A 22,527-nucleotide genomic window follows, 5' to 3' on the forward strand; every position below is an offset into this window, starting at 1 on the left:
CTTGTTGGAGTATGTCTTATCTACCTCCTCATTAAAGATACATCAGAACATTTGGCATGTCTTTATCAAGCAGAGAGGTGCAGCCAATTGACTTTAAGTGACAGCTAAAAGTGAAGGAGATCAAGGCAGCTTGAGAGACAAAGAAGTCAGGTTTTGTTGGAATCTTAAATGAAAGGAAAATAGTGCTTTGAGAGCTAGTAAAAATTGTTTCTTGTGTTAGAAGGATTTTATTTTCAGAGGACTCTGAATCAGGACTTGTTGGGAGATTTGGATGTGTGGACTGGACTAGAGCAGAATCCATCTGCTTCTTTTCTTGTTGACCTTTTTGTTGTGAGTACCACGACCCTCTGCAGAGCTTTGAGCAACACCATCCCAGCTTAAGATGCAGAGAAGAACAACTGGGAGCCTTGAAGAAAGTATTAGTGAGGCTCGTGTCATTCTGACAAGTGGGTTAGAAACAGCAAGGTGCCTGTTAGGCCTGATACTGAGTGAAACTAGGCAGCAAATTTACAACAAGAGGTCAACCTTCTGACATGAATCAATCTCCAGTGTTTCCAGAATTATTACCAGGGAGAAATTTTCTCTTTTGGCTGCAACATCAGTTTGAATAGTTCTCATTATACAAATTAAAAGGTTATTTGCATTTATATTCATCTTAATGATCGTATGAAAACCTGTTTTAAACACAACATTGTGCCTGTGCTTTCTTTCATGCTAAAAAGTCAGTGCCTGTGTGTGATGGACCCTTTCATTCCATAGCAGATGGCTGTGAGGTCCTGGATGAGGTTGTTCTCACCACAGGATCAAATAGTAGATGAAACTGGGCAGTGTTCACTTTTTGGGGCTACCTGCATTTGTCTCATTTGGTGTTCCTCACCTGAGGAGGGGGAAATACATATCCTTTGTCTCCTGTTCATCCTCCTGCCTGTTGGGATCTCAGGAGTCTCTCTTCCCACGTGGTTGTGCTGTACCTTGTGCCATGAGACCCCCATCAAAAGGTTTTCCTGGACCCCAAACACTTGAGTTGGTCAGCGCAGGACAGATGTGCCGACACCAGTGGCCCATTGCCCACCAGGATAATGGCCAAGGTGTGTTTCTGGAGGTGCCAAGGGGCAGAAGAGTGAAAAGTATTGTCCCTCAGGTGATGGTGTCCCTGCTGCAGGGACAGAGCTGGAGTCTCCCAAGGAGGGCTGACGTTTGTGCAGATTTAGGCAGTTTTCTCATAATTTGATACCTGTATCAGCAACCCCTGTTGTGAGATGAGAAGTCAGAGTGACCTGCCTGGTTTTCCCCCATCATTTTTCCCCTTACAAAGAGACTTTTTCTGTATCTTTTTTCTACATCCTGAAGCTCAGATGCAACTAGAAAATGCTTTTTTTTTTTTTTCCTCTTTTTGTCTTTTTTTAATAAAAAAGCCAGCATAACTGTAAACTATGCAAGTGTCAGGTTTACATGTATCCTTATAAGGCACATCAGCAGCAGATGTGTGTGTCTGTGAGGCTTGTTTATTAAAGAGTTCTGCACAGCAAAGGAAGTATCTCCAGTGTTATTTTCAGGCCCAGTGAACTCCAGAATGTATTTGTGAGTTTTCCAGTTGTGGTGACATCAGTGTGGAAACGTGAGGAAGGGGAGGACTCTGCAGGCAGCTTTCCTGCCACTGCTTATGTACTGTCTTTCTGAGAACCAGATCCTAAACACTTCAAGTATTAACAGCATTTCAGCTCTTAAGTAAAACTAAAGAAGTCTTTTCATCTTCCCACTGAGTGGCGGGCTCCTTAAGTACATCACAAGCTTTATGCTGCTTTGTCTGAGTGAGGAGGAAAACTTTAATTGTTCCCATCTTCTAGTGCAGGTATTGATTAATAAAACGTATTAGCAAAGATCTTGGCCTACTTTTTGCACCATCAAACAACTACTTAATGACTCTATTACTATGAAAATGGCATCACTTTAAAGCATTGAATTTGAGCTGCTTTGTACTTTGCTTTCATTTGAATTTATTTTTTTTCTTATCCCATTATGAACAGTAAAGTTTCTTCTGTAGTTTAATATTATACAGTGGAAGGGAAAGCAGGCAGTGAGTAGCTCTTAGTTGAGGCTACCCAACGTGGCCAAGCTGGGACATCCCCAGGCAGAAGGAAGTGCTGCCAGCTGGGGAGGCTCTCTGCAAGTGCAAACTGGCCAGCAAGTGAATGTTAGATGGTAAATCTCTGTAATTTACTCTAATTTAGCATTTGGTGGGTAGGAATATTAATATGACTCACATGCTAAGAGGGAGAAGGCGTGTTTATGAGGAACATAACTAATAGGCCTGGGTAAGATAAAGAACACTCCCTCCCACCTCATTTAATTGTCTTCCCTCCTTTGGGTCCCGTTTGCAGAATCTCACTTATTTTACACCCCTTGGCAGCTTTGTAGCTCCATACCAGCCTATCTTCTCCCACCTCACATCCCTGTGCCCACGAATGTGTATGATACCTCATGCATAAAGTGCCCATATTTTGCACATTTGCTGACTGGCAAATGCCACATGAGTTGCACCAATTTACCCCTTACTGTCAAGGCCCTGTAGGTCTCTCACTTTTGAAATCCATCTTCTTGAATTATAGCCAGGAGTTCTTGGAAATCCTGCCTTTTTGTAGCCTCCAACTGCAACTTGACTCAGCCTCCATGAGTCTCTTCCAGTTTGGGCCTTGCCAGCCTAGTGTGTCACACTGAACTCTTCCCCTCTAGAGCACTTGGAACGTTTAGTGCAGAAGATCTGACAATAATTTGATGCTTTCAATCTTGATGCTTTTATCAAACCTGTCTTTGCCTCTACCTGCTGGTTACCAAAGCTGAGTGGAGCTCACGTTGACTGCAACGACAAAGCATTTCTTGCTTCAAAAAAAAGGGTTATTGCAGAACACTTCATAATCTGTAAATTTGGAATTAAGGTTGAGGGTTTTATAGTACCAATGCTGGGAAGTCCCACGTCTGTAAGTAAAATCTGCACCGTGGTAACAATAACACTTGGATTTTATGCAATGCTTTTATATCCAGTGGTGAAAACTGAGGCGAAGAGCAGTGAGATGAGAGTCTTGCTGCCTTCCACACCAAGGAAAACCTGAAAATACACCCACAGGTGGCTGCTGGTCACAGAGTCACAGAATAGTTCTGGTTGGAAAAGACCTTTAAGATCATTGAGTCCAACCATAACACTTGTCATTTGGTCTGTGGTGTGGGTCTGAGTTGTAAGCCCAAGGTGTGTGGGACTCGGGGAGCTTTGCCTTTTAGCTCCTAGGGGAGCAGAATCACAGAACCACCAAATGTTTAGGGGTTGGAAGGGACTTCAGAAGCTCACCTAGTCCACTTCTGTAGACAGGTAGGTCTGCTGCTCCCCTGCACAGACGTGGCTTGGGTGCCACATTGGGGTGGGCGGAGAAACACGGTTGCGTCTCTTAAAATAGCCAGAAAAGGACCCTTAGTCCTCTCTTGCCTTGTTCCCTTCACATTCACAAATGTTCATCTGTCTCTCCTCTTTTTTTTCCATCCTTCCTAGGGGCGATGACTGACAGATTAATATATGTCTAGCAACGTGTCTTAGAAATCAAAAGGAAGGTGCTGTCAGAATCGCTTGTCAGAAAATGAGATTAGGCACACTTGTCATTTGCTGAGGATTGCAGTCTTTCAGAGATAAGGTTGCATTTAATGAGTGTAAAAAGCCTCCTTGTGAAAAAGGGGGTGGTGCAGGAGAGAGAGGATGATTATTTTTCTGGTGTCAGCTGAGTGCTTTATCATAGAACTTGATACCGCGGCACCCTGGCAGGCCCTGATAATGGCTGCTGGGGCTATTGCACCTCTTCAGTTGCTCTGCAGCTTCAAAAGTGATGACTTGTTACCTGCTTTTAAACTCTTCTTGGATGTGGAAACCCACTATCCTAAGGGAAAGAAGCAAAAGCATGTACAATGTGTTTTAAAGAAGGACCTGTGAAAACACACACATAAAGGGAACGCGCTAAACGCGCAGCCCCTTTCCCAGCGAACTATAAAGAATACTCAGCGGGCTGCAGTGAAATGTGGAACTTGTCTGACAAGTGAAGGATAACTAATGAGAACCAGAGCTGGATCCCACTGAAACCAATTGTGTTTTGTTATGGAAAATATTTATCAAGCTTTTTTTTCATTTGTTGGTTCTCCTAACAGGACCATAATAACTCCTCTTATGTATGTTACGCGCTTTCTCTCATATACATCTCAGCTATTTAAATCTACAGTGGGGTGGCTTTTTTTGGTCAGCAATTGGGTATTACCCTATTGAACATGAATATTTTAGGTGAATATTTCATTCATCAAAGTAACAGTCATCCTTTTGCCAAGTTAATGTCTTTGCAGTGTTTAGAAGCTGGCTAAACGTACAGATTTATTGTTCATCATGTACTATCTAAATATGAGATGACAGTCAAAAAAGGAATGTATCTGTTCAGCAAAAGAGACCACATTAGCTGCATGTTTTTACAAAACTGCTTCTTTACTTGGCCTACCTACCTCTTCTAAAATGATCATTGGAAGAATAGATTTCTGTCATATATTCTCCTCATCACATGAGATGTGATTTTCATTATTTTGCTTGAATGTTAGGAAATGAAAGAAATTACTTGATTGGTTTATGGTGCTGATTCAGCATTTTCTGGGCTAAAAGTGACCTGAAAGACAGAACGGGATTACAGCACCCAGTAATGGATGCTTTATTCAGTGATAAGAAAGTCTCTTCTTCTGACTCAGAAGAAGGGAATGAAAAATACTTCTCTCTTATTAGTTGATTCAGTACCCAGATATTGACAGACAAATTAATTTGAAATACTTCAGTTGCAGAACCCGCTAGTAGGCAGAAATTAGGGGAAGATAATGGCCACAGCTGAAGAGTGGTGCATTTATGGAGTGTGCTCACAGGAGTCCTAGTGGATGGGGAAGCATTTATATTTTCTCTTCTTACTCCGTGATAGGTTCTTACATATGATCCCAGTTAGGCTAGTGTAGGTAGAACCCCACGGCCCAGCAAGGCCTCTAGGAGCTAAACCCAGCTAGCTCACATCCCATCACAGATTTAGTAACTCAAAATTCAAACCCCAGGAAGGTATCCAGAGGAAGAGAGAAAATGCACATCTTTTCTGATTGAAAAGTTATAGCCAGGAGTTGATCTGGGGATTCTTGCTCTTCATCATCGGTAAAGGGAAGGAAAGAGAACTGTGGTGGCCACCTCAAAGACTTCTTGGAGAAGCTGGGGGGAGAAATGGCTTGAGACTTGAAGGGCGGTGAAGACTTCTCTGTGGTACACTGCATGGGTTCAGGAAATTATCCAACCTCTTCTAGGCCTGCAAAACCAGCCTAAATTCTGTCCTCGGGAGCAGTGGAGACCACTTTTTAATGTATATTGTATAGATCCAGGCCTGTAGGGATAGGGAAGAGAGAGCAGCCCTATTGTTCCCTGAGCCCCCCTTTTTATCTTTGTTTCCATTTGAAACCAAAATCATAAAACTGCCTGCAGAGCTGTTGCCTTGCTGTTCCTCTAAATGAGAATTCCAGCTTTTATGCTAATTCAGTTTCAGGTTTCTTTGAACCTGCAGTTTATGGGCCTCTGCTTAAAACTGCAATCTGTTCTGCATAAAAGAAGGGATTACAAAGTGGTTTAGTTTTGCAAATGCTGCAGAAAAATAAAAATAATAAAAAAAAGTTGCACTGTCATTAATATGCTCTGGCAAAAGTTTTCTGCTTCGTCAAAAGAAAAGCTTTACCTATGTGGAAAACTTAGCCAGGGATGTTCCACAGTCCAGTGGCTCTGTGTGCTTCCAAAGCCTGCATTGCTTTGTGTGTCCCCTTCTCCCCAGCCTCACCTTAGCAGAGAGCACATGAGGGCTCTGTCTCTGCTCAAAAGGGCCATCAAGGGAGCACTCTTTTCACCTCCTGGGAAAACCCAGCCTCACTACAACTTATTTTTTCTGAATATCTGTTGCTGCTTCTCTACAGCATAAACCAGTGCTGCTTTTGCCATTGTTTTGCTTACTCTCAAGAACAGGTCTTTTTCTTGAACCTCTTCAAAGCATTGAAGTACTTTCTGGTTGGGACGTTATGCCATGGCTAGCTGTTCAAAGTCATAAAACTCTGCTGGTAGTTCCATAAATTCTTTTCTTGGGGAAAAGAACACGCATCTTCTATCCAAAAATGGACAAAATTATGTATGTTTTCAAAGCATTAGGGAGGACTTTATAAGGCATCATAATCATGCTCTGAACTCAGACACCGCGGTGTCTTCTGGAAAGATTAGCAACTTAATGGAAACATAAATGTTTCCAGTCATTCACAGAGTACCAAAGAATTGGAATATCCAGGTTTCACGTTGCCAGGAAAAAGCTGCAGAACGTTCCAGGTGAGGTGAGGTTTGCCATAAATAATTTAATCCAATATAATCTGCTGTAATTTCAATATTCATTTCCTCCTTGTGCCAGAGATGGGTAATTCTTCTTTGGAATTACTCTGTGACTTGGAAACAAATGTCTGCTTCTCTGCCTGCTGTCTAGGCAGCTTTAAGTCATCTTTATAAAATGGTTGGATCTGAAAACCTCTTTCGGAGACTGAAAGATCTTGAAATCACTTTTGATCCAAGTTCAATGCACTTCATTTGGCTGTTGTTGTGGCAGAAACAAATGTCGACGCTGACAGAGACCACAGACTGATGGAAAAAAATTCTGGCAAGGTCCCTCCTAGATAAGAGAGAGAAGGTTTCAAAAACCTATCCAGGCATATCCTAAAACCCAGGCAAGTATTGCTGTCAGGGGAGGGGGAAGCTTGATCCAAAGGCCATTGAAATCATTAGGAGGTAGTGGTGGGTTGTTGTTGTTGTGTTTTTTTCCCCCTTTGATTTAATTTGGCTTTGGGTGAATTCCTAAGCTCCAGACTTATTCGGAATTATGAAACACATTTTGTGCATGTATAATGTTCTAGTAGGAAAACACAGGTCCTCTCCTTTATCTCTAAGGCACAAATAATGAACATAATGAGGCCCACAGCCCTGCCAATAAGCCTTAACAGCCCTAGGGAGATAAGTAGGTGAATGCATTTCTGATTTTTTGCATGTCGAGATTTCAGGTGTGGCATGTGGTTAACATTGGAAAAATCCAGTACAGACAAGCCTGTAGTTTAATCCAGGCTCAATTTATCAAATTAAAGTCTTGTGAGGAGTCTAGGCTTTAATTAGACTCATTCTTACCATGCTGAGATGTGGAAAATCTTGACCAAAGCACTTAGAGAGTATATGAGCTGCCACACCTTAATATTGTGCATCTAATTCCTCGTCCACCTACAGTCTCACCATCTGTGCCATCCCCATCTCCTCCAGTTGTTGTGCAGGGAACACGGCCATTTTAAGGCCTTTCTTTCTTTCTTTTTGGTGGAGACTACATCCTGCACTCAGGCCACCCATTTCCTTTGCTGAGCTCATGAAGTAGCTGATGGACCACGATGGCTTTTGCCCACTCTTCACTGTTTATTCTAGAAACCAGAGGTGAACCCATCTCTTGATGGGTTTCTAGAGGAGATGGAAACCACCTCTCCAACAGCACAAGGTGGCTTCTTGCAATATGTATTTATTAGGACTTGCAAAAACCTGTGAAATTTTATAGCCAAAGTCCATGTTCAGACACATTGTAGCAATCTAAGGATGACCTTGCTACCCTGGGCAGTTTTGAAGAACTCTTTGTTTCTGTTGTCATAGCCAGGATCTGAAGCTGGCCACCATTTTCACACGTTCTAATGACGCCAATCTGTCACAGTTTTCCCAGAGTATTCCCTCTCCTGCTCAGACACACGGTGAAGGCACTGTAGTGTTTGCAGTCACAGGCTGAATTTGGGGCTGTTGTGGATGTGTTTGTCCCCTCCTTATCGTTGTCATTCTTGTCGTGCGTCTTCCCGTGTCGTTGTCTCAGTGGAAGCCCCTGCAGTCAGTGCAACTTCACCTCAGACAGGAAGCCTGGGGAAGCCACGATGTCATGCTGAGCAGGAAAGCTGCTCTGAAGTGGGCCAAACAGCTGACGGAATGAGGAACGAATGAGAAATATTTTAGTAAAATCCTGTTCTACATCAGTAACCGGTAGGAAGGTTTTCCCTGGGAGTTTTTCCTCAAAGATAGCACTTGTGGTTGTGTGGGAAGCTCAGCCCGTGCTCTCCCTCTTCCCCCTCTCCTGCCTCAGTGTCTGCTGCAGCTGCAGCCCTTGGTGTGGCTGTACCCAGGTCACTGTCCCTCGCTGCCACCCAGGCCTGCCTGGAGCCCCCGTGCCCACTGGGGCAGGGTGGGACCCTCTGCACATCCTCCACATGCCCTCCCCAGGACCAGCTGGCCCAGGACACGACCGAGTCTTGCTGAGCTCCTCTTGGATTTCCAGCGCCCGATGCTGCTGAGGGCAAGGCACCCACAGCCATTCCTGCTTTCCATTCCTGGCTGGGGCAGGTTGTTCCTGCCTTCTCCTCGGGAGAAGCCACCTCCTCCAGTCTGAGGGGAGTCAGGTTTGCCAACCCTCTTGCTGAGGACTTAGCTCAAATCCGAGTGGGGCTCGCTGGAGATCAATTCCATCAGCACTCCTAGCCCAGGATTGATGTGAAACCAACTCCAGGATTTGAAATCCTGGAAACAGGCCCTGGGCAAGACCTGTACGACCTCTTACTCATTTCCCAGGGAACATCTGGCCGTGCGGGGAGGCCGTGCCCGTGGGCACGACTGCCTCTCATCTTCACAGCAGCTTCACTTGGCTCCGGCCGCCGGGCCTCGGTGAAGAATCACTGAGATCGTAACCTCGCGGTGCGTTTCTCGTCCGGCTGTTGCTGATGGCGCGGGCGCTTAAGGAGAACCTGCAGGGGCTGAGAAATCTCTGCCCCGCGACAGGAACGTTTGGTGCTGGCGTCGTGCGAGTCTCCGCAACTTTGCCCTCCCCCCAGCCCCGCACACCCCTCCAGACCCCGTGTGTCTCCGGGAGGGACAGCGTTGTGCCGGGAGGTCTCCCCGCGGCTGAAGCCGGGCACGGTTTTTGTTTGGGGCGTTGTTTTTCAGTTAAAAATAATAATAATAATAATAGAAACCCGTTAAAGAACGCTACACGCAACGCGATCCTTAGGGTTGTTTCCTCCCAAGCAGCTCTCTCCGGGAACAGCGTCCGGCGCCTCGAACGGGTCGTGTCCATCCCCCCCATCCCGCCTGCCCGGGCGGAGGTTCCGCGCACCCCCCGCAGCGGGACCGCGGGCCGGGGCGCGGGGAACGCGCCTCCCGCCTCTGCTCCCCCCCCCATCCCCGCCTCTGCTCCCCCCCCCCCATCCCCGCCTCTGCTCCCCCCCATTCCCATCGCCGCTCCCCCCATTCCCATCGCCGCCGGGAGCGGGGCGGGGCGCGGGGCGGGCGCTGGGCAGCGGCTCCGGGAGCTGCGCGCAGTGCGGAGCGGAGCGCGCGGGCGGCAGCGCGGGGTCCGGCGGGCAGCGCGGAGCGGAGCGGCCGCCCCCCCGTCCCTTCCCCCCCGGGGATTACAGGGCTTGACGAGGTTGTGTCGGCGGGGCCGGAGGAGCTGGGGCCGGGTCCGCTGCCTCTCCCCGATGGAATTCACCTGAGCGCGGCCGCGGCTGAGCCCCTGGACGGCGGGAGGGACGGTGCCCCCGGCGGGACCCGCTTTGTCTCGGAGAGGACGAGCATGACTTTTTAAACAAACAAACAAAAAATCATCACCGAAAAAAACAAACAAACAAAAAACCAATCAAAAAACCAAACAACAAACAAACAACCAAAAACCTAAACCCAAAAAGCAGAAGAAGAAGAAAGGAGAAGGAAACGCATCAATCCCCAAAAGCCGGAGGAAGAGGGACGCGCCGCAGCCGGACCCGCGGAGCGAGGTGCGGGGGCTGCACCGCCCCGGGACCCGCAGCTGCCGCTGCCCCCGCTCGCCGCTGCCGCCGCACATGGTTTTCTTTGTCCTGCTGCTGCTTTATTAGCGTTCCTCGGCCGCCGCTCTCCCCACGCCCGCTCGCACACACGCACACCCCTCTCTTTCTCTCTCCTCCCAGGGAACCATCTTGCGGGGGCCGGGGGGGGGGGGGGAAGGCGGCTGCCCGGGAAGGATGCCTGCCGGGCGGCCCGAGGAGTTGTTCCCCGAAGGATTAGTTGGGCTTTGGCTGTGGGACTTTGAGAGCCGCGCTGGATCGGAGTTTCCTGGCGCCTCCGCGCACTCTCCCGCACCTCCCGCAGCGCCATGAGCCCCGCGCCGGCGGCCGCGCTGGTCCCCCCGCCTGCAGGTAACGGCGCTGGTGCGGGGGCAGCGGCGGGAGGGCGAGGAACCGCGGGAGGGTTTGGGGCGGGGGGGGGTGTCGGGCAGCCCATCCTGGGACCCCCCGGGACGGGGTGGGGGTTCCGCGGGGTGTTCCGCGGGCAGGTGCGCAGCGGCCGGTGCGTTGGTGCGGCGGGGCTGTGCCGAGCCGAGCCGCGCTGTCTGGACGGGAGGTATTTTGGGGATCCATCCATTGAATGACAGCGCACTCCTCGGTGAAGGGAAAATACTCTGTAGACGTGGTGGGGGGGGTTGTGTTGTTTTTTTTTGTGTGTGTGTTTTTCCTTTTTATTTAGCCCAGGGGTTTCTGGGTTGTTTCATTTCACGTTGAAAAGGATTAAGCTGCGCTGGGGAAGAAGAGGGTTTATCAGGGAAAACGGCCGAAGTGCAGGGAAGGGAAGTGTTTGGAAGCGGCTCCTGCTGGAGCTGGGATGAGCTCCCAGCCCGGGGGGCTCCAGGACAGACGGACCCCGGGGCTCGGGCGTGCGGGCTCCGTGCGGCTTCCCGAGATGTAACTGTGTTCCCATCAGCTGCTCGAGTTCAGACCTGGAAACCATCAGGATAGTGGGGAACGAAGCGAGAGTTCTGCTTGTCTGGTGTCTAAAGGGATAACCCAGCTCCTCGCCGTTGCTGGAACATCCAGGTTTGGCCACATCGCGTGGAAATAGAGGCACTTTGTTGTCTGCACGGATTCCTGTCGATCCCGAGGAGGGTTTTAGGTCAGCTCTGCAAAGGCTTTGTGTTGCATCCTCCTGCCTTAGCGCTTCGCTGTGGGGGCTTTTAGGCTCATTTGGCTTTTTATTCCTGTTCTGCTGGTGCGTGATGTGGCCAACTGCGGAAAGAAAACTGAGAGTTGCGTGGAAATGGATACAGGATCTTATCTGTTGGCAGGGTATTCGCTGCTCTATCAGCTATACATTAGCCGAATTGCTGTTTTCTATTTAAAACCACGTTTTAAAGTAATGAAACGCGCCAAGTTCCGCCTCGCGGTCCGAGCTGGTGCGGTGGGTTTGGGTTAATTTAATGGTAACCCGGGCAATGGGGTTTCTTCAAGTTGCTGTTCCATTCAGTAGTGTGTGGTCAGTAATGCAAAATGAGGTTCCCTCTTGGGCGAGCTTTGTACTTGCAGAATTATTCCCTTCTTTTGTTGTTGTTGTTGTTGTTGTTTACGTGTTGTGCTGCTCATCGTCTCCCAGTTTGCTCCGGAGTGGTTCTCAGGCAGGATGTATTTTGTGCACCACGTTGGGTCTGAGAAGTGCCACTGCCAGGTTTCACAACAGTGTTCCTGACCGGTTTGTGCAATAGCACAGGAAAAAAATTCACCTGAAAAGCCGTAGCTTGAAAACAGTCTGTTGGCTTATTCTTGGCATTGGGGCAAACTTCTTTAAAAATGTTTTTTAACACTTGGAAGAATGAAGCAAATAGTAATTTCACAGCTTCTGCATGCTGCTTCGTTTTGAAGCAGTAAAATAAATAGCTGAAACTGTAAGAAGTTTGATTTATTTATTTATTTTTTCAATATTACGTTTTATTTCTAAGCAGAAATAATGGTTCAGAGAGTTTTGACTTTTGAGAGAAGCTGCATTTTAAAAGACAAGAAGAGATGAAGTTCGCTGGAGAAGGGTTTTTTTTTTTTAATCAGAGAGCAGGCTGGCAAGGTTAGGAAAGCATTAAGCATCTCTTAATTTGTTGGACTAATATTGGGCTGCTCTTTAGAGCACATGGCCCTCTTGATCTCTTCAATTTGTGCATTATTCACATATTTTCATGAATGTATAGACAGTCGTCACTGAATAATAAATCCATCACTGGGTAATAAATCCAGTGTTTACAAGGTATTTAATCAAGAAGAAATACACCAGCTCAGCTTCTACATAAGCCAGCAGTAATCTAGTAAGATCTGTCTAGAAACATGAAAAAGAATAAAGCTATTTTTAATAATCAATCATAGAAATCCTGTAGGTTGTTAACTTGAGGGCAAACAACTTATTTCAGTGTATTACTACACTCTGATGTGCAGTCTGAACTGGATGCACTTATCAGTAATTTCACACCTAAGTTTTCAGTGCAGTCGAGATATCTTCTGCATCTGGCTTGACTGATGCTTTTTGTATGGTTTTGAATTGAGAAATCCCTTCCCTTAAACAAAAAAACCACAGCCTGCTTTCCAAATAGGCAGTGTTTTTAATAATTTTTTTTTTCCTGAATCCAGTGAGAAAACAGTTCCTAAGGAGAAGACTAAAATCTTTCTCAAGTGCTGCATTTTCTCCCTGTTTGCAGTATTTTGTCACTGAGCACGTTTCTCCCAATGTGTTTTTGAAGAGCAGACGATCTCAGCTGGGTCCAAGATGCACAGTTGGGTTTTGTGGATGTGTAGGTGGTGTAAGTTGAAGCTTTGGCTGTAGGTCTGTGTGTGTTATCTGTGTGCACACACAGCTGTACACAGATGCCTAAACTTAATGCTTTCTGCTGTGGGGCTCAGGATGTTTGTAAAATCAACATTTGCAGTGTTATCTTCCTCAGTCTGGTTTCTTGCTGTTGTAGTTTCTGAAAGGGGGAGCTCAGTGGCTTTGTGTGAAACTGAAATAAGGCTTTTTAGTAATAGGTAGGAAGATGAACTGGCATACTTGCATACGAACAGCAGTTGTAGATAAGGTGCAACACAATATTAGGAGGAAAAACCTCCCACGGATGGAGATGGCTTGGTGAAAAAGGAAATGGGTTATTAGTTTATACAGAGCGTGGTGTCAAGAATGAGTCATTCTGACAAAAGGCAAATCTTAGGTGGAAATAAAGGCTGATACTAAATATTAACATACTTTTTCAAAGAATACATAACAGCAATTTATAGAATTACTAACGTAAGGTACCAGCACTGCTTTAAAGATGGTAAAAATCAAATGGTTGACACAGGACGGGTCTCCAAAAATACTTTAAAAATTAATTAAGAAATCCGCAGCTCTGCAAATTCCTGAGGCTTGGGCTGTCTGCTTCCCAGTCATCACTCTTCTGCCTCACCAAACCAACGTCAGAATGTATTGGATAATTACAGCGGCAAAATGTAGTTTCTGTGCAGCTAATACGTTAAATAATAATAATAATAGGAAAATAAAAATGTCTTTCTTTATTAAGTAGCCTCTTTCCAGGCAGGCTCTGCACTGCAGGGCGGGAAGCACAGCCAGACAGCACCACCGCCTGGCCATCTGCTTCCCAGCCTGCAGCTGCCTTAGGCTCTGGGGCTTTTGCCACCTGATTTGCTTCTCTAAAATATACATGCCTGTGTGTGTGTGTATAAATGTACTGCCTTGCCTTTTGAAATCGATCACTTGTAGGAAATGTAACGTGTTGTTTTTGTTTTTTGTTTTTTGTTTTTTTTTTATTGGTCTTTCAGGCATCTGATGCCAGCTCTGAAAAACTGTTCAACGCTGTTACAAATAAAGGTAAGGCTGCAATTCACATTGCAAACATATTTATTTATTTCCACCCTCCCCCCCCCCCCCCCCCCCCCCCCCCCACGTTTCTTTTCATGGCAATTTCAATGGGAGATGAAATGGAACTTGTCTTGCAGAAGTGTCGCAATCAGCTTGTTAGTGCTTTTTATGTTTCTCTTGGTTTCAGACATGTTCTGTATGCTTGGTAATTGCTTTGCTTAAGCAATATAAAATAAAGGCTTTAAATAATGCATTGCCTGCCAGGTCAGGATTAATTTAAATAACAATATTAGGGAATAGTTTATTTTACAAATGGCTTTAATTTAAGCTCATTTAAATAACTGTAAGAGTTTTCAAAATGTTTTAACTTGATTGTTACTCATCAGCTACATGATAGACGTGGAATTATGAATAGCCAATTTGCACTGCTGACAGTAATAACCAGCCAGCATTTAGTATTCACAGGATAATAGTCATAAACCATGGCTTACTGTGCTGTGTGCTTTCTGTAGAGTTAATAAATGATATAGAGGGCCACATTTAAATATTCAGTATCCCATTAATTTCTTCCAAACAGCAATCCAGAGAGAGAGTGGCTAATGATATAACAGTACATTAAGGAAAAACTTACCCTACATCAGTGCCAGTGAGCTTCTGTGCACTGTTCTGAAGCAGTGTTATTAGAAAGACTCTATAGGCTTCGGGGCTTTTTTTATTTTTTAATTCTTACTTTTGGTTTAGTTGGTGTTTTTGCAAAAAAGGTTGAGAGAGCAGCTCCAGGCATGAGTTGCACCAACAAGTATAATTCAAAGCCTTTAAAATGCATCTGGTTTTCACCCCTGCTTCTCCACGGTACTATATGGTAACTGTTTAGTAAAAGGGTGCAAACCCACCGTATTTTATCTTACTGTTTTCTTGGAACATTTGAGTCAGTTTGCATTAGAAGAGATGGATTTGATTAGTTTGAAATTTAGGTCTTTTTTTGACCACATGTGGATTTGCTCAGTTATTTGCCCTGTGTGCTTCTCACCTGGTTTGGATTTGTTATTCCCCTGGGTCATTCTGGTGTTTTTCTGTGTCTTTTAATTCCACGAGTGGTTTAACTGGGGAGTGTGTGTGACCCTGTTACGTCTGGGATCCCCAGGTTGCTGTGCTGTAGCTTCTGAAGTCCTTTGCTGCATATTGAATTATGCCTATATTCAATTGCATTACGGATCCATATTCCTGTGTTTCATGTATTAGCATCCTTTGGAAGTACAGTCTGGATTATTTCTGTGGTCTAACAAGGTTATCTCACTTGGCAAGCTTGTCTGTCCTGGCTGATTAATTGCATTTCCAGGTTTCCCCTCTGGCCCCTCCATGGGCAGAGAAGAGGTGGCCCAGACAAGGAGAAAGGAAGAGTTGTGTGTTTGGAGTGACCCAAGGCCCCCAAACTACATCTGACTGCATCTTTATTTTGCTAATTCGCTGTAAAAAGCTTTGCCATTTGAGCAGCCCTTTCTCCGGGCTGGAGAAGGGGAGAAGCTGGGTGGTGAATCCACATTCCTGGCGGAGGCCTGTAACCAGGGTGAGGGGCTCTCCTCCCCGGGAGGTGATTGATGGAGAGTAGGCTCCTCTTCCTTTCTTTTTTTTTTTTAGTTGTTTTTGGTTGGGTTTGTTGTTGTGTTTTGTTTTTTTTTTTTTTTATCAGACACATTTCCCACATTCTGATTTTTGTTTACTTACCATGAGCTTGATTCATGGCATCTATCTGGATGTGAATACAGGCTTGACAGGGAGCCTTTTCTTCCGAGGTACTTTTCTTTGGTGATTTAGTTCCCTTGAAAGGATTAGGGTTTCTTTGTGTAGCCTAAAATCAACATGGGTTTTTCGAAGCTTTGCTTGGGAAACCGTACACAAATAAGCTTTTTAGTTGATGGTAGATTATTCCTTTGCCCCTTATTTCCATCAAAATGGCGTCTTTCTTTTCTCCTCCTGAGTTTCCCCTTAAAGCCATATGCTAATTCCTGTTGGTAACATGAATGACAAGGGAAGAATCAATGCAAATCCAGGTGCGGCCAAACTAGGCTGACTGGTGTTTTATTTTCTTTTTTCCCTTTTATTTATTTATTTTATTATTATTTTTTTTACCCCTGGGAGAAAGAGATTAAGGGGAAGGAGGGTGGAAGGAGCATAGGGGACAGTTTTGTTAAAGGGATTAGCATTCAAACTACTAAATAGCAGGAAAAGAGCCTCCCAAAAGATCCCCTGTTTGGAGATAATGTCAATAATTGCCTGCAGCCAGGTGCAGAGGCTCTCCTGGTGCTTGGGAGGCTGTTGCCTTCTCTAAGCCTGTGCCCTGGGCTTGGCTGAGAACTGCCCTGGCGCTGTCAGTTTGATGTATTCCAAGTTCAAGTTCTCCCTCTGCAGTTCAGTCTGTTTGCTTTCAAGCCAGTTCCTCACCACCACCCCCACCCCCCACCCCCCCCCCCCGTGTTGTCTGTGCCTGCTTTTGCCAAAAGCAATAAAAGTCACTTGTAGGAAAGGTCAGATTTGCATTGGATGCATTAGGATGAAACCTTCAAAGCTCCTGGCTGATGGACCAAACTGGGAGGGCTGGGCAGGCTGACAAGTGTACATCCCCCTGTGTCCACAGCCATTCCTCCCAGGTGTCCCACAGCTACCCCGTGTCTCTCACACACGTTTTTTTCCATCTTGCTGCTTTTATTTTGCAGACTTATTTATAGCTGAGGTAGCAGAAATTAGAGAAGTAATGTATTTAAAAAGCAGGTAGATATCCTGAAGCTTTTTAAGTCTTGTGTATATGTTTTGTCCCCTTTCTGCATTTAGGTGGGCTATGAGATCAAGCTCAAGGTGTGATGGATTAGTATGGATGTTACTGTGGAACTGTCTCTTTCTCAGAAACACTAGTAATTTAAAAATTTAGAGCAAAGTTTAATCCTTCCCACCCCCCAAAACCTCCCTTGAAGAGGTGGTAAAGCCCCTTGAGAAGTCTCTCAGTTTTCTTTTGGGAGTTAGCTGCCCTTACAGCTGGATGGGAAGATGCAGCCCTAAAATTGGAAAGGTCCTGTGAGTTTTGGGGGACAGCCTGTGTATGTTGGAGCCCCTCAGGGCTGGTTACATGTCATGGCTGAGAGATGCTGCATTGGAGAGGACTGTGCTGCTTTCATGTCTGCTCTGTGCTGCCACTGCTCCTGGAGGTCCCCAGGCTTGTGCTAGGAATCTAGGTGGGATGTGGCTTGGTCCCCAGGGCATGAATCACTGTCACTGAACCAGGTTGTCTCTGGTAGTGAATCAGCCCTGCACCCATTGCTTGGGCAGGGATGCTTTGCCTTGGTGTGCTTAAAATATCCTAGGGAAATTATTCCCATGGAAATCCAGGTGGTAGGTGAGCACCCTAGAGCCCTTAGTAATGCTTGAAAAAGGAGCTGTTCATATCTGAGTAAGTGAGATGGACAAGGGTTGGAAGAGGAGTGCATCACCTGCCTGCAGCTCCAGGTCTGTTCCCCTCCAGGCTTTCCAGTTTGGGATTCCTGCTTATATAGTCCCCGTGTCTTTGGAGAAACATCAGTTTTCTTTACCCTCTGAGAACTTCAACCTTAGCACCATTAATCCTGGCCAGAGTACAGGGTTTTGTTCATGATTTTTTGTAACGTGACTTTTCCAGCATAATTTAATTCCATTATCTCTTAATAATTTAAATAGACACATCTGAAGCTGCAGAGCAGGCAGCTGCTACTACTACTGTGCATTTCATTTATGTTAACTCCCTCCTATGTACCCTTGGAAAATGGCTTTTCCTGGAGGGAGAAACGAGTGCCAAAGTGATGAAGTTTTCATTTGTGCTGTACGCTGAAGTTTGCCTTTGATCAGAAACACAATTGGGCTGTTACAGCTTTTTATGTTCAAATTGTTTACAGGATGTTCATGTAAACTTTATGAATCCTTCTGCTTCATGGCACCACCAGCTGTCAGGGAAATATTTATTCTCTCAGCTGGAGGTAGATCAAGGCGTCTGGGTTATTCATCCTCACTGGTGGCTGAAATACCAGTCAGATCAGGCCCTGGCTTTTTAGGTGGTTCCACAGCAATACCCTTCCCTAGAAAAACAGACGGATTGTTATTTCTCCCTTTGTTAGTCTGTGGTGAATCATTTCTTGAGGATCCTCTACAACATCTGTTTCTGTAAACAAGTAGGGAGCTAAAGTTGGCAAATACCTCCCTGCAGATCCCATTCACAGGAGATCCTTGGCTGTGAAGAAGTGCTCTGAGGGAACTGTCCCCTCAGCATCTTGTGGTGAATATCAGTGGATCCACTACTACATAGTTTGCACGTGTGCAACGGGGACTTGGTTGGTGTGCCAGAGAGCTGACTGCTGCTGGCACCCTGCTCTCCAGGGGTCTCTAGGGGTTTGTATAACATCCTAACTCATTTGGTGCATGTTCTGTGTTGCTTGCAAGTTTTTGGGCTGCTGCTGCCTGCAGATGTTGGCTCTTCATGCTCCCTCTTCTTCTCGCTGACGTGCTTTTTTCTAGCTTGTTGGTCAGGCTCTGGAGCAATCCCAGTGCTGCAGGAAACCCACCCACTGGCCAGCAAACCTCAGGGACTGCTGAATCATACAAGTAGTTCTGCACATTTCTTGTTTTGTGGTTGCTACAATGGCACACCCTCCCAAAGTGATACTCTGACAACAGTGTCTCCTTGCCTTTCTGATGGAAACTTTCCTGGTGATTTTAGATCACTTGGTTTGCCTGTGTTTTGTGGGTTTCAAATGGTTTTTCAATATTTTCCACATGAAGGTTCAGTGTCTCATTAGTGAGGGACTGAGCACTGGAAAAAGCCTCTGGTTTTGAGGAGCCAGGTTTCTTGTACGTGTGTGTTAGATTAGAAGCAGCAGTGCAGCAGTTCACTCTTAACTTCCAAGTTGGGCAGACAAAAAAAAATCGATCTATGTTGTGTAATGGTGCTTTGTTCTGGTACACAAAAGAGCAAGGCAGCTATGTCTGTGCATTGAAGGCTTGGTCTGAGCAAGGAATTTGTTCCTTAAGATCCCCTTATGGCAGCATCTCCTGGGCATGAACCACTCCTCTCCATCCTTATGCTTCCTGTGCCCTCTCCTTCTTTAGGTGCCAATGGCTTTTTGGCTGGGACATGGCAGCCAGGTGGGGTTGCCAGTGACTGGGGGGTCTGTAGCTGCTATGAAAGGTCACTAGATAACGTGGTGTCCCCAGTGTGCCCAGAGGCACAGGTGAAAATCAAAGAGCCTCTTCCAAACCTTCAGATTTTAAATCCTAAAACTTATATTACAAAACAGGGCTTCCAAGACCTCTCAGGTATTTTTTCAGTTAGTAATTTAAAACAAAACTGTAAAACCAGCCAGCATGGTACAAGCACCTATAGGCACTGTTTTTTCCTGACCAAAATAGAGAAGGGAGAGAGTTGAAAGCATTGTTCTGGGCATCCTTGCCCAGTTGGACTGGTATCGGGTACCTTTTGGTGTCAGCTGGTGATTGGATTCCCCTAAGAGTTCATTTAAGGCTGTTGATTTTAACAAAGTCAAACTTGCAGTCTTACTGAGCAAGCCAGCAATATTTAATAACACATAATTAGATCTATTCTGGAGAGAGTGGTTTTTTTGTAGGTTAAACTCTATTTGATGTTCTCAAAAAAGACTTAGGAGCATTGGGCTGTAAGATAACAAGTCGTGATAACTGGTTCAAAATAAGGTGGAAAAATTCTTGGGCTAGGAGTGTCTTGATGACAAAGATCCTGACTTGTCCAGCCTCCAGTTAGCAGAGCCCACGCTGGAGTCTGGCATGGGATTTCCTAAATGGAGCATCCTGCAGACCTCCCATATCTGGCCTGCTGTTAGTCTCTCCCTTGTAATAAAATGTTGTTTTCTCTGGAAATGTATGTTTATTTAACTAGGTCTCTTTTTGCTTCACAATCTGGATTCCATTCAGTCAGTTACCACTCCAATTAACTAACAATTATTTAACATTAACAGTAATTACAGACTGCCAGTTAAGCACCTACAGATGTCAACTGTTAGCTTTGTACCTAATCACTCAATGAAATGGAGAAAGTTCAACAAACATCAATTAGCCAAGCAATTAGTATGAGGTAGGAAAGAGCATGTTATCATGTGTGAGCTGATTCAATTTATTTTATTTTGTCAGTAAAACACACACACACAGACAAGCAGCAATAAGTTGCTGAGATTAGATAAAGCTGTATTGTTTTGCTGTTTATACAAGATTTTCCCCTTCCTCTTCTTTCCCTTACATAACTTAAATGTGCTTTGCCAGGCACTAGTTATCTTATCAAATACACTTCAATTGGAAAGCACAGCAATGTCATTTTCAGCAGAGAAGTGAAGGCTGTTTACATCAGGTTTACCCCAGCAGAGCTGTCACCTTAGCACAGCTGCTCCCATGAGTAGCTTTAACCTGTGAGTTAAACCAAGGTGTAAACACCACTGCTCTTGTGCAGTGAATTGGTGGCTTTAGATAACACTGAATGACATTAATTGGGTCCTTCATTTGATTTCTCCATGTGTTTAATGATCATGTTGGCTTGACTTGGGCTCTGCAACAACTTACTTAGATTGTAAGAGGACAGAAGGGTCCTCCAAGGATGTGTCAGCACAGCCCCAGCTGCCCTGGCCCAGGGACCAGCTATGCAGTGTTTCCATGAAGAGTCCTGTGGTCCTGCAGCCATCCTGGGGAGGAACTCCAGCAGCACCAGGCAGCTGGAGGCTGTGTGCTTGTGAAGGAAAAAACACGCAGTAGGAATGGGCCACAAATTCACTTTACCTTCAGAAAGAAATGGCTTCTTTCTACCCTCCATCCAAGGTTTATTGCAGGACTCTCTCTTAAGATCTTCCAGAGATTGCAGACCTGTGCAGAAAGTGCTTGGTGTGTCATGCACCACACATGTGGGGATGCCTGTGCTTCCCAAGTACCCAGCTGTGCCACTAACCCACTGCTCCATCTCCACAGTCCCCTTCTCTGTAGGATCTAATGTTTTCTCACTTGGCAGCACTTAACTCCTTGCTCAGGCTGTCTTAAATCCCGTTAATAATAATTTAAAAAATGCACTCTGAAGTATCTCATGTCCTGCAGTGCTCAGTCTTGACATTTTGGATGTCAGTAGGAGTTTTGCATCTCATCTATAGGAACTGTGCTTTTTTTCTTTTTTCCTTTTTTTTTTTAATAAAGTTTTCAGAGCTGCTTAAAAACCAAAGCAGAGACTTTTTCCTTCCTATTCTCAACTGTCCCCCAAACAGGAATGCCTTTTGACTTCATCACCACGCCGATGTATTTTAAGTGTTTCTCCACATGAAATGATCCCACAAAGTAAGATATTATTGTATCATGCAGACTGGCCACAAAAGTCCATGAAGTGATTTGAGTTAGTCATTGTTTTTCCAAAGTGCTGGAATAGCTGCCCAGAACCACAGGCAGATCTCACTGGTGCTTTCCAAAGTCTCAGCTTTTTTTTTTTTTTTTTTTTGGTAAATATAAAACCACAGTCTGAACACATGAAGCCCTTCAGTGTGTGACTTAAGTGCAATAGCATTTGTCTGAGTAGGCAGAAAGACTGAAATCGAGCTTCCAAGTGACAGCTACCGTGTTCATTCTGGTGGTAGCAAAAACCTTGTGACTTGAAGTGGGGGAATTTTTAACCTCCTCATGGCTCAGTGGGGTTTGTCCAAAAGAAAAGGCAGGGTCTTGTCAGGAAGCAACAAGTCACCATTTCTCACGATGCACAGAAGGTTTTAAAAGGGTATCTTTAGTTCACCATTTGTCCTCCTTTAGGCTTCAGTTCTAGGTTGTGCTTCATTGCTTGACTGATTTTAAACACAACTTGTTAACACCGAGCATTCACTTAAGTGCTTTGCTGGATAAGGGCCACAGAAGTAGATCCTGTGACACCACTGAGGCTTTCAGCCACCCAGGCATCACTCACGTTGCCTTTTTTTCTTGTCCCAAGTGCTGCTGTGTGGCTGCAGGGACACTGCACTGGGTGTCTCCAGCCCCTTTTGCCCTCCGATCCCTGTCCCCAGCAGGTCCCACTCTCTTCCCCCACCTCACTGCTGCTCTGGCTTTGGTTGGACTCGGTGAGCCGAGTGATTTCTCACCAGAAACCCAAATGCAGCAAGAAAAGGGGGATGATTTTGTGCCTGAGCTGCCCAAGAGAAGGGTCTGGTGCAGAGGAGGGGCAGAGATGTACAGGCAGAGGGGCCGTCCCCAGCTCTGGCACTGGCAGGATCAGCACAGCTTCCCCCTGTGAGCCCAACTTGCCCTGGTATCATTCAATGCATGTAATTATTTAGTGTAACATAACCTATTTTCCAAGGTAGTTGTGACTAGGACAGCTGCCAGGAGCATGCTGAGAAATGCTTCAAGTAGTGAGTGTGTGTCTGAAAAGGGGCATTGTGCAGCATTCACAGCCAACATAAATGTATACTTAAAATGTGGCAAACAGAAGAGCAGATAAACTGATTTAAGTGCCTTTTTAGATCAGTTAATGGCCTTGACTTACATATGGCAGGAGCTGGGAGCAGGACTTCCTTCTACACTTATAAAAAAATACTGTTCTAACAAAACCCCAACTTTTTATTTTTGAGCTTAAGACCTCAGCTCACAAAAGGATGTTCAAAGTGGGGCCAGAGAAGAATTTCTAAGAGCACACGACTCAAACCCCACCAGACTGCTGGAGCCTTTGTTTACTGCAGTAGGATTTCCCCTGGCAC

The 22,527-nt window shown here is 45.6% G+C and overlaps 1 protein-coding gene across 5 annotated transcripts in view; it reads left to right on the forward strand.

The window, feature by feature from the left end:
- The window catches only part of AUTS2 (activator of transcription and developmental regulator AUTS2), a 769,537-nt gene that overhangs the window by 679,409 nt on the left and 67,601 nt on the right, over nucleotides 1-22,527 (forward strand). For all 5 annotated transcript variants that reach the window (XM_051636183.1, XM_051636186.1, XM_051636184.1 and 2 more), the window contains one exon: nucleotides 13,729-13,777. In XM_051636183.1, the coding sequence (XP_051492143.1) occupies nucleotides 13,729-13,777 (49 nt within the window). The remainder of the gene's footprint in view (nucleotides 1-13,728; nucleotides 13,778-22,527) is intronic.

The sequence above is a fragment of the Apus apus genome, chromosome 18 (genome assembly GCF_020740795.1).
Source record: "Apus apus isolate bApuApu2 chromosome 18, bApuApu2.pri.cur, whole genome shotgun sequence".
Taxonomy (NCBI): Eukaryota; Metazoa; Chordata; class Aves; order Apodiformes; family Apodidae; genus Apus; species Apus apus.